The 14,104-nt window shown below is 43.1% G+C and overlaps 1 protein-coding gene across 1 annotated transcript; it reads left to right on the top strand.

The window, feature by feature from the left end:
- Nucleotides 1-13: 13 nt before the first annotated feature.
- Nucleotides 14-12,784, top strand: LOC138966354 (uncharacterized). The gene is made up of 2 exons (XM_070338553.1): nucleotides 14-114; nucleotides 8,409-12,784. The coding sequence occupies exon 2, from the start codon at nucleotides 8,527-8,529 to the stop codon at nucleotides 11,296-11,298; it is 2,772 nt and encodes a 923-aa protein (XP_070194654.1). The 5' UTR covers nucleotides 14-114; nucleotides 8,409-8,526; the 3' UTR covers nucleotides 11,299-12,784.
- The last annotated feature ends 1,320 nt before the right edge of the window (nucleotides 12,785-14,104 follow it).

Genomic DNA, 14,104 nt, shown 5'->3' with positions numbered 1-14,104 from the left:
GGTGGCGCTTTGTACTCAAGAAACAGCAGTGCGATTTCTCTAGGTTCCTGAAAGTTTACTTGTTTACTGAGGAATTAAAGACGATCAAGACGATGTTAGTTGAAATCGGATGATGTAAGTAGATAATCTATCGGTTCTTTCACATTTGTTCTGTTTTTGGTGACCTACAATTGGAGATTCGTGTTTTTGTGAGGTGGCAGTAATGGCGTTTGTTTATCATGATGCAGGTTGCTGAACAGGCTGTTTCTAGTTCTGAACTCATCCGCTGCTGGGGAGAAAACTTATGTAATTTTAGGAAATTATGGCAGGAATGTCTGTTTTATGTCTAATTTGATCTAATAGTAAAGTTTTTAAAGCTCTGCCTTCGGCAAAAGCCTGTAATTCCAACGCGAACGTTCGTGTTTGTAAACAACTAGACTTGACCGCGATGCTTCTGTGGGTATACAGACGTTTCGCACTTTCGCCGTTTCGCACTTTGACGATTCGCACTTGTGCGAATCGTCACAAGGAAAAAGTTCGAACCGTCAGCATCAGGTGCGAATCGTCATAGTGATAGGTGCGAATCGTCACAAGGAAAAAGTTCGAATCGTCAGCATAATAAGGTGCGAATCGTCATAGTCATAGGTGAGCGATTTTGGTGTTGTTGTTGGGCGCAAAGTAAGAATCCGGGGCAGAGTTGGAATAATCGGGATTTCCCGAAACCTCATTTGATTTCCAACAAAGCGCCGCATTTCCGGAAACGAGCTGCCTCGTTCTAGAACTGGCAACCCTTCGACTGGCACAAAAAAGTATACCCTTTTCACAGGTCATGAATAAGGTATATGTGAAAAAGCAAGGTCTTATACAGGGGAAATCTTGGGGGGGGGGGGGGGGGTGGGGACATTACACTGTGTAACAATTCTCTCAGTGACACTCAGCGCATGCAGCTAGCTAGTTGCTGCTGTCTCGATCTATTTTGAACACAATGATTTTTTTTTCTCAGAGTAGAGTGTTAGTTTGTTACAACAGGCTGAAATCATCTTTAATTTGAATCAACATTTTGCAACAATCAATCACATCAATATAGCGCACAGACTTACACATCACGTTTCAAGAGCCGAGAGAGAGAGAGAGATAGAGAGAGAGAGAGACTGAGAGACTGAGAGAGAGAGAGAATTGCATGGCTTGTTGTGACAGGTGTCATGTTGATACAATGTTGCCATTGTATCATGGAAAACAAATTGATGAGGCTTGGTGTCGCAAGGTCGTGTTAACGAAACGTCAAAAATGACGTCAAAATAGCAGAATGCTAAAGCCGGCATGCGATCATACTGGAAAATCACCTACGCACACCAGATCCGCTCTTTGCCGGCTCACATATATATTTGAGGCCAGTACTATCACAGGGCCGCCCAACTCATGTCCCAAAATAGGTCATAGCTACCTGAGAGGACGTAAACTCCACCCCCTTAGTTTCTGAATAATCATAACCATGAAGCAAAGATCATTGCTGTCGTTTCTGCCTCCAAGAGGTCACTGACCGGAAAAGCCCCTAATTGTCAGACACTGAAACTGAAAGTGATTCACGGCCTAGTAGGCTACGTCAACCGCCTGATGATGCTACGATGGCATAGCAAGTCACTCGGTGATTTTGACATCGGCTCTGCGCGTCAACACTTTTTGACAACCAGGGGGGGGGGGGGGGGGGAATAACCCGAATTTATTCCACAGAAAACGTCTGCGTGTCGATGGCATTGATAAACATTGATTTAGTCAATGTTTGCATTTGACTGGTTGCATTGGCAGGTTGATTTTCGTGAGAGCATTGTGCCGCTCATGATGTCATACCGGTTTGAAAGATATCTAGCGCGATCACTGAATATAAATATAAGCTCTTTACAAATTTAAAACTAAAAATAAATATTGAAAAACAACAACATGCAATTTCCCCAACTGGCCAAGTAGCTAAAATTATCAAGCCAATCATCCTCACTAACACTCCCTCAGCCTGCTCAAGTTAGAAATTGCACAATCACTCATGAACGCGCCACCCTTCCTTTCAAGCGTTTCTCCTTTCGGCAGTATTTTTTGTGAAGGCATGCAGTGAGTGGCGACTCAGTGCGCTATCTGTATTGGGTGAGCGCGCTAGGCGAAAAATAACAGACCAGTATTTAATACAGATTAACACGCGCGCACGCACACACACACACACACACACATACACACACTCAGTCTCTCTCTCTCTCTCACTCTCCGCTCTCTCTCTCTCTCTCTCTCTCTCTCTACCAGGGACCTATATTATTCTCTACAAACTAAGAAACACACACACATATCGGCAACTTTGCTTCCGAAGTTCCCACTTTCAAATATAAATGACAATGACGTTTCGCACCTCTTGGCAATGACGTTTCGCACATCTTGGAAAAAAGTACGAAACGTCATTCTGAAAAGTGCGAAACGTCATAAGTAAAATGTGCGAAAAGACAAAAAAAGTGCGAAACGTCATGTCCAAATTGTAGATTAAGTGCGAATCGTCCGAAGTGCGAACCGTCAAAGGTGCGAAACGTCTGGTATTCGCTTCTGTGATGCGGTCAGCACTTTGGACGGGGGAATCGAGTTGCCGTAGACTGTATGAATATCTGATTTTGTGTTTCGTGGTCATGGCGTAATACTGGTAGTAGGTGGACTTTTTTTAAATGATGATTAAAGGATTGTGTCGTTTGCGTGGTGTAATATCTTTTTCTTTTGGTTTAGTGTGTTAAAAAAAATAGATCACGGAAAACGAGAAATTCTGTGTTATCATTCGGTTGCTATGGAATCAGGATCCTGTTGATATCGGTCAGCTCTGATATCATTTTTCTCCCCCACCCCATTTTATGATCCTATTGATGATTATTAAATACATATCACATGCTTATGAATCAATGACCTATGAATGATTACTTCCTAGATGGAGTACTTGTTGCACTATAAATAGCTTCTACTTCTACTGCTTATGTTTTTTCCTTTTATCCATTTGCTGGTTGGTGTTTTTTCCCCGGAACAGTTTCTATGTTTAGGTAGCTTTTGTGTGTGTGGGTGTTTTTTTTTAACCGGACCTCTTTTCTTGTTTTTTGGTAGAAGGAGTTCTACAACTTACATGACAAGTACTGCCTGCCATGAAACTTAGTCAGTTTTTGTTCTTGGTTCTGGTTCTTTTGCATGTAAGCTAGTTTTAGTTACACTTAGACTTGAATGGTTACCCTGACATATTGGTCTATAAAGTAAACAGACAATCATATGATATTGATAGGACCAACCAAAATTGCCTTTAGTTTTATGTCTGGTACTTTGTCATAATCTTGCTTTCTCTTGTATCTGACCCTGCATCACTACTTCAGTGAATCAAAGGACTGGTAATCATGATTTTTACCAGTACATAGAAAGTCTGATGACCAGGCATGGGTCATCTCTGTGATTTTGCGGAAATTAGTAACAGTACACCCCCCCCCCCCCCCCTAAATAAAATTTAAAAAAGCAAAATGTAGAGACAGGATTGCTCTTGTTTTATTAAATTTTGCATGCTAGTAGTTGCAAATTCAGGAGACTGAATCGCTATTGTTTCAGGGATGTTGTTACAAATTCACACCTATAGGACAAATGTCCTGATCTCTTCAGAATCAATAGGACAAATGTCCTGATCTCTTCAGAATCAATAGGACATTTGACCACTTTCAGAAATTTCAATAGGACATCATAATTTTGTACAAAACACTGTCCATGGAATGGTTCCAAAATCATGCGCACTCATACATGTTTAAACACACACACATAATAGGGTATATACACCAAACATTTGTGTATGCATTGTTTTATCAATTTAGTTCCAAATAGGACACACACACAAATAAACAAACATCTAAAAAGCAACCAAAACGTTCAACACTCTTTTTTTGATTGTCTCACAAACTGCATGATTTGATTAGAAAATGAAATATTGAGGAAAAAAAGGAAACAAAAACCGGTTCAACATAGATTCGACAAAGCCGTATGGTCTCTTTGCTGTCAAGGTCTAACCAACCAAACAGGGTCAGCCAAAAGGCTGTTTCTACGAATTTCCTGTCGTGCCGACACCATGTCCTGGACAAAAGACAAAACTTCTCTTTCCGTGGTTGTGTCAGTTTCAGCGGCGACACTGTCATTGGCACTGTCATTTTCAAGAATGACGCTCGCCGTGTTTTCACCTGTTTTTGACTCAAATGTAGCACAGGATGCCGTTGAAAAGCCAAATATTTTCAGCTTTTGTTGATCTTTGGCAGGCTTTAGTTTTATTTCGGTGGCATGATTCAATGCGCTTCGTCAAAATGTCTCGAACTGAAACCGAAAGCAGACGCAAGACTTTAATAGTCAGTTGGAGTTGTCTCCTGTACTCCTAACTTTAGTGTGCTGCAGACGGGTGTACACGAACGGCTCATATCGCAAACGGTTCGGAATTCCCGAAAACGCAAGATCCAGCACTACACAACTTCAGTGCACCTGTACGCGAGAGTGCTCGGTCGCTTTTTGAAAATGTGTATCTTGAACGAAAATATCGAATATCACGCTGTCCGAAGGCATGGAGTTCTTATCGGACAATGACAGCGCTCAGTTGCCATGCGGCTATGTGAATCGGACATTTGAGCCTTTCAATCGGTCGATGTCCGACGCCTAACGACATCCCTGTTGTTTTATTAAATTTTGCATGCTAGCAGTAGGACCGTAGCAGGGAACCGTGCTCCTATGGGATGTTACCTTCTTTTTGCTCTTTTGAACAGGAAACAAATTTGAAAAATGTTAAATGTCATACTGGACAGCATCTCAGCCATCGCATGTTCTTTTTACTAACAACAAAGGCCATTTTGAAAGCTTTGCTGTTTTTGACATTGCTTTTAGTTTTATGTTGGAGAAGGCTAGAAAATAGGGTTTTAAAATCCAAATTCCAGGTTTGCTGCCCCTTGAGCCCCTACATATTTCAGGCAAGATATCTTTCAGTATCGTGTCTGGAGGATATCTTTTTAATTGAATTACATACCTTACCCAACTCACATATTATATATATATATATAGCAATTAACCCTAGTTCAGTGCTGGTAACGCTGTACGCGTCCTCTTGGTAACAAGGGAAGACAACTCTAAAAAAGAGTGACCATAGACCGTCAAAAGGTCAAGGCCAGACCGAGATCGAGGTTGCCTTCCGTATGCGCGCGCATACGCCGCCATGTATTCATTCCTACCTCAGCGCTCAGTCAAGTTGGTCGCTGTTTTGTACGCTCTGGCTGTTTTACAGCCATTGTCACTGAGTCTTTTGACTTTGTTACATTCCTCTTGGTCTTCTACTCTTCGTCTTGACTTCGCTACTATGTTGGGGTGAGATCTTTCCTTGTTTTTCATGCTTTTGGCCACAATTTGGACTTGTAAACAGGCATGGGAATTGTCCGCTGAACGGCGGATTTCCGCTGAATTATTTTTTTGTTCCACCGAAAATGCAAAAGTGTCCGCCGAAAAAAAAAAGGGGGGAGGCACACAAAAAAAGCACCGGTTACTTTGGCCTTTGCGCAAAAGCCCGCGAAAACTTTCCGTACTTTGTTCACGCACTGCTACCGCCCGCCTCAGTTACTTGAACTTTTATGATTGAAAGTAAACCAGATTGTGTTACAAGTTACATTTTCCTGTTTGTCTCAACAGATCAATTTTTTAACAAATTTAAACCATATAATACATGTATATATATTTTTTCTTCAAAAAAGCAAAAATTGGTACATTATTGTACTAAAAACTCTGATTCTAAAAACAGAATTTAGTGGCATACTTGGAGATCAGATGACACCAGATTGCACCATCTGGGTTCTTTGGAGACAAATTTTTCTCCGGACCACCTTAGTAAGGCTAGGCGCTTCGCGCCATCGACTTGACGCTTCGCATCTTCAGTTATAAATTTTCAGCCTTTTTTACAATTTTCAATTCCCATGCCTGTGTAAAATTTATCTGAAATTTTTTTTCTTGAGTCTTTTTTGTCATGGCTGATAGTGTCAGGAAGAGGCATATTCCATGGGTCTCTTTGGTCAAATGGGTAGCCACACTGATTCGACAGGCCTGTCTTTGATGGTAAGGCCGGTCATGTGGCAATCAGGCAGTCCTGCCTCTTGCTGCGGTCAGAGCTCAGGAGGCCCTAACCTGGGCCTGGTCAATAGCAGTCCTCCGCTCCGGTCTCCTCTCAGAGGTTCTGGAGTTAGCCTACTGGCTCTCAGAGGACGTTCTTTTATCGTTTACTACCTCAGAAATGACGCGGTAACGCGACAGGACGGTAGTTCTGCTCTACCAGCTATGGTATCGACAGGACAAGTTCTCCGTTCTTGGTATTGTGAATTTCCCTCCTCCTACAGTAGCAATCTGCTATATATGTGAGTTGGGTAAGATATGTAATTTAATCAAACATTTTAGTAATAAATTTTCATTTGATTAATAATTATATACGTATCCAACTCACATCGTTTATTCCCTCCCGCCTCCCCGCTGTTGGGGGTATATATCTATCTAAAAAAGATGTGAGTTGGGCTTCGGTTAGAATGAATACATGGCGGCGTATGTGCGCGCATACGTGATACGGAAGGCAACCTTGATCTCTGGGTGGCCGAGTGGTAACGCACTTGCGCTCGGAAGCGAGAGGTTGCGAGTTCGACCCTGGGTCAGGGCATTAGCAATTTTCTCCCCCCTTTCCTAACCTAGGTGGTGGGTTCAAGTGCTAGTCTTTCGGATGAGACGAAAAACCGAGGTCCCTTCGTGTACACTACATTGGGGTGTGCACGTTAAAGATCCCACGATTGACAAAAGGGTCTTTCCTGGCAAAATTGTATAGGCATAGATAAAAAATGTCCACCAAAATACCAGTGTGACTTGGAATAATAGGCTGTGAAAAGTAGGATATGCGCCGAAATGGCTGCGATCTGCTGGCCGATGTGAATGCGTGATGTATTGTGTAAAAAAAATTCCATCTCCAGGGTTCGACACTAGCGGGGGCGGGGGGCGGAACGCCCCAGAGTTTTGTGTTCCGCCCCAAACATTGCCGAAGCTTGGGGCCCACTCGGCCCCAGGATAAATTCCAACAATGACAAACCGAAAATTCTAATGCCAGAGCCAATCACTAAAAATCGCCAGTCAAAGTCGTCTCTGAAATTTGCGTTACGATCAATGCCGCAGTCGCAGTCAAGAAAAAAACCACATTGAAATCGTCCAAGGACAATGCCGCAAGGGAAATAACTCCCAGATTGCGCTCTTTAGCGTGAGAGATAAGTATCGCCTTCAATGCCCAACGCAAAATGTGGCGATACATCCCTGGTGTAAAAAGACATGGAAATGAAGATGAAGAACAGGGAGGAGAGAAACGAAAAAAGGAGACCGATGCAGCCAAAAGCGCGAAGCGCTGTCGTAATTTCAATGTCAAATGGTTGAAAGAATTTCCCTGGCTTCAGTACGATGAAGAAAAATAGACAATGCATTGCCGCCCGTGCAGATCTTATATAGCGGAGAACCACTTGGAAAAAGTGGGGATTCTGAAGGTATATATATACTTAGCATGAATAAGAGTGGGCCCCAGATTTTTGTTTTCCGCCCCAGCAATTTCCATCTCCGGGGCCAGTGTGGCCCCAGGCCAAATAAGTTAGTGTCGACCCCTGATCTCACACGGCATAAATAAATCCCTGCGCCTTGAATATGTGCGCGATATAAATTGCATAAAAATTAAAAATTAAAATAAATAAATCCTTGCGCTTAGAACTGTACCCTCGCGATATAAGCCTCATATTGATTGATTGATTGATCTCGGTCTGGCCTTGACCATTTGACGGTCTATGGTCACTCTTTTTTAGAGTTGTCTTCCCTTGTTACCAAGGGGACGCGTACAGCGTTACCAGCACTGAACTAGGGTTAATTGCTATATATGTGAGTTGGGTAAGTATATTAATCAAATGAAAATTTATTACTAAAATTTTTTATTTAAGTTCGTTCATGCTCTTTAGGAGCGCATTGCGGATGAAAGTGTGTGAGTGGAGATAGAAATAGTTTTAGAAAATAAGGAGATTTCAGTGTATGCAGACAATACAAAATGTTTGTCAATTGTGATAATTTCTGAATCTGAATTTCATAGTGAATGTAAGTCAGAAACATTCCCGTGGCTGTATGTGGGGTCAAGAAACTCTGCCTGAGCTTTTCCTAAACTGCTTAAGTCTTGCTTCAGGCCTGTATTTTCTTCAGGCACCCTCTCTAATCTCTGCCAGAAAATCCATAACTATCAGTATCAATCACTAAATAAGCTTAGCTTGGTTTCCAGCATAGCCATGTAGTGATGTACACCCATGCACTGTTGTGAAATTATGTTCTGCTGTGTTCTTACAAGTAACTTATTCTGATCACAGGTGCAGAATCACCCAGTGGAGACTGATGAGTTGGGGAGTGTACAGTTGAGTGCTAAACAATCACAGCAACAGAAGGTGTGGCCGAAAATACTGCAAAGACTGGCGCTGGAAGACAGCAATGTCTTTTGAGAGCGTGTTCAAGAACTGGTTGGTGACTCAAGACGGTGACCAGAAGGAGGGGATGGACACCGGGGCTGCTCCGCAACCAGCGACTGACGACCCTGCTGGTGACCCCGGAGCAGAGGAGGAGATGCCGGAGATCCAGCAAGAGGCGTGGCGTGAGGAGGACGTGAAGGGTATGCCTGTGTTGCAGAGAATGGACTCCCCGCCACTCTCCCCTCCCCCTCCTCTCCAGATCACCATCTCCCTCAAAGACTCACCACCTGCCAGCAGGTTCAGCAATTCTTCAGACACGGGCAAGGCTGCCTACAAAAGCAAGAGTGGTTCGGAGAAAAAGGACAAAGCTGAAGGCACGAAAGATGTGAAGGAGAAACCTACAGAAGAGCGTGGCGTGGAGGAGAAGAAACACTCCCAGTGTCATTCCAGATCAGCTCTGTTGGAACTGACAGACTTGAGCCACAGTACTTCCCCCACTGCCCCGCGCTGTTTGGAGGTTGACCTGGCTGAATCCATTGACCAACCTTCTCAGGAAAGCAAGGACAAAAGTCCTAACCACTGTGCCATGTCAAAACATTCTCCTCGTGCGCGGAGGGGAAAAGCTCAGACTCAAATGCTCAGCCCTGAGCGAGACTGTCCCATGGAGCCAGACTCCACTTCAGAGTGTCTTGTAAAGTGGCATCGGCCCCGGTTAGGGAGTGATGCTACAGTGACAGAGGTTTCACCTCGGTGTGAGGTTTCGCCGCATAGCGCAGTGTGTATTGCAGCTGCCACGCCAGGCAACAGCTGCAGCGAACTGGGCCTTGCCGAATGTGACAGTACCTCCATGTTCTTGTCATCTCCCAGTGCAATTTCGCCGGCTAGTCAAGGGGATGAAGAACGCGGGTGCCCCGTTCTCACAGACCACGAAGACGGTGCTAGCCCTGCCCACTTTGTGTGTCAGTGCCGCTCACTGCCTCCTCCCACTGATCTCGTTGTGCACAGGGACCATGTGCCAACCAACGCCCCTTCCCCCCGAAAGCCTCTTGGTTCTACTCACCTCATGGCGTCAGGAACAATCAGCGAAAAGTGTGCGACCAAGTCATGGCCCCCGCTAGTCATCCACCGAAGCAGTCTTGACGATGACGCTGCTCCAAACCTGGAGAAGATGGTCCCCAGCCTTGACCCCGGGACGGAGCCTGCAGAGCAAGAACTGCTCCGTGAGAATATCAGTCCCCCGATTTTAACTCACTCTGAGCAAGAGGCTGTGGAAAAACAGTTCCAGAGCAGTGATTCCCAATCAAAGGTGTGTGCATCTGAAGTTCCACCTCCCTTGGTCAAATACGAAACAAAGCCGTCAAACAAAACTGAATACATTTCGGTTGACACAAAAGTTCTTGACAGTCCACCTGTGTTGAGCTTACCAGAAGAGGCAGAAAAGACTGATAAAGACTCTGCTGAGTTCAACAAATCTGCAGAAAAGTATGATACAGTGAAGCATTGTAGCAAAGAAGGTAGAACTTCAGGTGCTGAGAAAGTAAGCAAACCCTCACTAAAGTGCGATTTGGCAAAACCAAACAGAACATCTGAGGGCAAGTGCAAGCGGAGTGACTTAGCCAAGACTAGCAAAACTCATGGGAAGAAAAGTGATTTAGACAAGCCTAACAAAGCTCATGACTTAGCCAAGCCAAACAAACGTCATGGTGAGGGATGTGACTTTAAAGCTAGCAAGACTCGTTTGAAAGTGACTGACTCAGCCAAGCCTTACAAAAAGCAAGCAGAGACAAGTGACTTCCCCAAGCCTAACAAAAAGCACACTGAGGCAGGTGTGTGCGACTTTGCCAAGAACATTGACTGGCAATCGGCTGTGGTAGAAACAGTGGAAAGCCCTCCTGGTCTCACGAAACAGGAAGGGGAGAGTAAGCGTGGCATCATCCTCAAGATCCGAACCAAGTCTGTCGCGCCCAAAGTGGAGCCAGCGCCAGAAAAACCTGAACCAGCCCAAGAACCTAACCCAAACCCTACCCGGATTGAGCGGAAGAGACACACCATTGACAGCCCAGAGATGGTCTCCCGTCTCAGAAAAAGGCAGAAGTCTGGTGAGACAGAGAAGCCTGCTGTGCCAGAAGCAGGTGAGGAAATGATCGACGGGAAACACAGCAAGGATTGCGATAGCAAGACCAAACGACAGAAAGCAGGGAAGGCAGGTGGGTGCCAGTGCTGTAACCGTGTTAGCCCCAAGTACAGGCGACCAAGACGCAACACTGTTCAGCTTGGGGAAGACTTGAAAGCTCACACTGCTCATCTCCCTGATGCCGACCGCAAGTTTGTGTCAGCGGCCATAGATCTGTCTCGCTTGCAATCCCAGGCTCATGACCTTGTGTATACTCTTTTCCCTCGTCTGCAGCCACAGCTGAGTAACGTTGCACCGGAGTCAGCTCGTTTCGCCAAGATCATTGACGACATCATCGCAGAACTTGAGGGCTGTGACTCGGACAAGTCTGCCCTGGACCCTGAAGATCTGTGCCAGCGAATGAAAACGTTGACTCTAAACGCTATGCAGCGAAATGAACTTGTGCCGGTGTTTTCTCCGCATGTGACACTCTGTCGGTCTCCATATCATTCTCTGGAGGAGTTCCAGGGAAAAGTGTGTGCATTACTGCAGCTGCTTCTTCCCGATCTCCCCGTTTCCCTAAGCAACAGTTTGTCAAAGACTTCTAATGAGCTGGAAGTGGTGATGACAAGAGTAGTCATGGCGAACAAGGTCAAAGTTGCAAGGAAGTGTTCATTTTAACTGAAGTTCTCAACATTCTGGAGAGAAAGAAGAGAGATTTTCAAGTGTCATACCTTGCAAGTTGCATCAAGTTGCAATCACCTCTCATTTATCGGATAAATGGCCGTCAGCCTCAGGGTGCTTGAATAGAGTTTTTGAATTTAAGTTCATTGCACATGACAACCCCTCCCAGCTAGACCCCTATCCACCCGAGACTCTAGGATAGGATTCTTTGAAATGTGAATCATAATTGATTTGTTGTCATACTCATAGATAATTGCTTACATTTTTTAGATTCATTTAAACTTGTTTGCCATAGATAGTTGGTTAAAATTTTACTTCACATATGAACTAATGAAGTGGCTGAAAGTGATACTGAGAGATACTGATATATAGTGATAGTATTATTTCTTATCTAGAGTTCTAATGCTTTGTAAAGCCAAGCATACGGGAACAGAGTGAAATGCAAATTGAAGGTAAACGGTTAATAAACTCAATGGTATTAAGTAGAGAAAGATGGCAAATTACTACTGTTCATTGTTAAAGTGGGAGTGGGACTTTTTCTTCTTCTTAATTAGTCAAGAGAGAGACTTCTATGTTGAACGTCAGTTTGTACGTATTGTAATTTTATTAATGAAATAGCAATATGTATATTTAAACTTAAAGCCAGACACACTTCCTGTCAGCATTGAATGAAGCGTACTTCAACTTGGAATGCATGTGATGTTATTTAAATTGTGAACATGATGTTGATGATACACACATGTATTATATTTATAATGATGAATGTTGATTTTTGGAATCAGCGTGATTGAAAACATGAAATAATTATAAGTATCGCTTCTATGGGAACCCAATTATTACAAGTTCTGTCTGTTTAGGTAAATTAGAAACAATTGCTTTTTTCTTATGAAAATGTGAATTTGTACGTGAAGTTGAATTGATAAATGGAAGCTCCTATTTAACTTATACCTTTTAGTTTTATCAAAGAGATACTTTCTCAAATCGTCAGCTTCTTGTCACGATTTTCTTACAAACCAGCTATGGCGAGCACTCACTTGTCGATCAATTTAAGTGTCATTGCTTGAAATTAGATATAATTATGACTACGTACCTTAGTTGAAGGAGAGTGGATTGTTTTATAATTGTAGAGAGGCAGTTGTGTCGCTTACTGTGATATTTACAATTGCAATCAGACCAACCACTGAATCAGATCTGAAGATACTTGACTAAGAAGTTACTAAGACACAGATAAAATTGAGAAACTTTGAATTAGTATGTATTGTGATCTATTTGTTATTTTATTCATAACTGCCGTTGGTCAATAAGCAAGCAAGATCACTTGGCATTATTTTCCCCAGCCATACATTTGTGTACATACTGATTTGTCCTGTTGAGCGAAGCTAAAGACTAAAAGAGTTGTTCTCTGTCGCTCTTTTTCCCCTCACTCTCTTTTCTCACGCACACATAGTATCAAATGAATGTTGAAACTGCACCCGGGGGGGGGGGGGGGGGGGGGGGGTCTAAAAGCTAGATCTTTATATTTTGTTGTTGGTTTTTCTGTGGAAAATGTGACATTCCTTGTCAGTGTCAGAATGAGATTGAGAGGAGCTACCAAGACCATTTCACAATTTATGGTTTCAGTTGTGGATTGGATCCATTTCTAGTGAATTATATCTTTGCCTTCACTGTTGATTGTATAACCCAGGGGCATCAATTGTAAATTTGTATTTCAGTGTTACCTGGTAGTGGTACAAACTTATGATTTGAATCTGTTTTGTCTGCTGGTAAAACTAAAAGAAGATGGTTCATTCAACAAGTGGGTGGAAATAAATTTTATGGCTAAGCGCATAACCCCCCTTTTAATGTTTTTGATAATTTTGCTGTGTTGGCAGTATGGTGTGCGCTGAGAGTGAGAGGCTTAGAACTCTTTGGTCAAGACTACCCCTTGTATCTTTTCTGTTTATTTTTCTCTTTGTTAATAGGGACATGTACGCAGAGAAGTCAAAGAAGGGATTTGCAGTTGGTTCATTGTACTGCAGTGTTGTTCACAGCCTCAGAGGACAAAAGGTCAGTTAGACCTGGATGGAAAATAAGCATAGGATGATAGGTCCAAGTGACCTGGCTTTGTCTGCTTGGTAGGAAAATTGATGGTCAGATGAATCCTAGTCCTACAGGTCAAAACTATCGGACGTTCAACCGGACAGGGGTCAGAGCATCAGAATTCAGATCTGAGAGAAAGAAAGAATGTGTGGAAGTCAGAGGCCTGGGAACAACACTGGTATGGGTAATTCCAGACCTGTTCACCCTTACTATTTTAGAGTAATTTATTACTATTTTGTAGGCTTTTGGGGGGGGGGGGGGGGAATACTCCATTTGAGTCCAGACTACGATTTTCAAATGTGCTTCAAATTTGGTTTGTGTTGCTAATATTGTTGTTTGTAACCACTGGGTTACTACTTTGGTCATCAGATAATTATTTTTTGACTTGACCATTACTCTTGTCAAGTGTTGGTCTGTGATTTTGAAGTGTTCGGTAATAAATAAATCCTGTAAAAACAGAAAATAACAAGAAGAAAAAATAATTGTGGTGTGATTTAAGAATAATCTGCAGGTATTTAAGAATAATCTGCAGGTCTTAAACTGTGGGTTAATTTGAAGAAGTTTGTTAACAGAAAGTGTGAGTAAGCAGAGAAGTAGGGTCTGAAAGGAGGAGTTCCACTGTACATAACAAATGTTCCTGAAAGGCTTGTTCATACTTAGGCTTTACAGTGGAACCCCCCTTTTAACCCTTAGGCTGCTTGTCGCGACATATGTCGCGCTACTT

This window comes from Littorina saxatilis, linkage group LG5, assembly GCF_037325665.1.
Source record: "Littorina saxatilis isolate snail1 linkage group LG5, US_GU_Lsax_2.0, whole genome shotgun sequence".
NCBI classification, from domain to species: Eukaryota; Metazoa; Mollusca; class Gastropoda; order Littorinimorpha; family Littorinidae; genus Littorina; species Littorina saxatilis.
Note: the sequence above shows the minus strand (reverse complement) of the source record. Positions and strands in the feature narration are given on the sequence as shown.

Excerpts from the sequence above, each read along its gene's own strand:
- LOC138966354 (XM_070338553.1), top strand. The coding sequence starts at position 8,527 with ATGTCTTTTGAGAGCGTGTTCAAGAACTGGTTGGTGACTCAAGACGGT.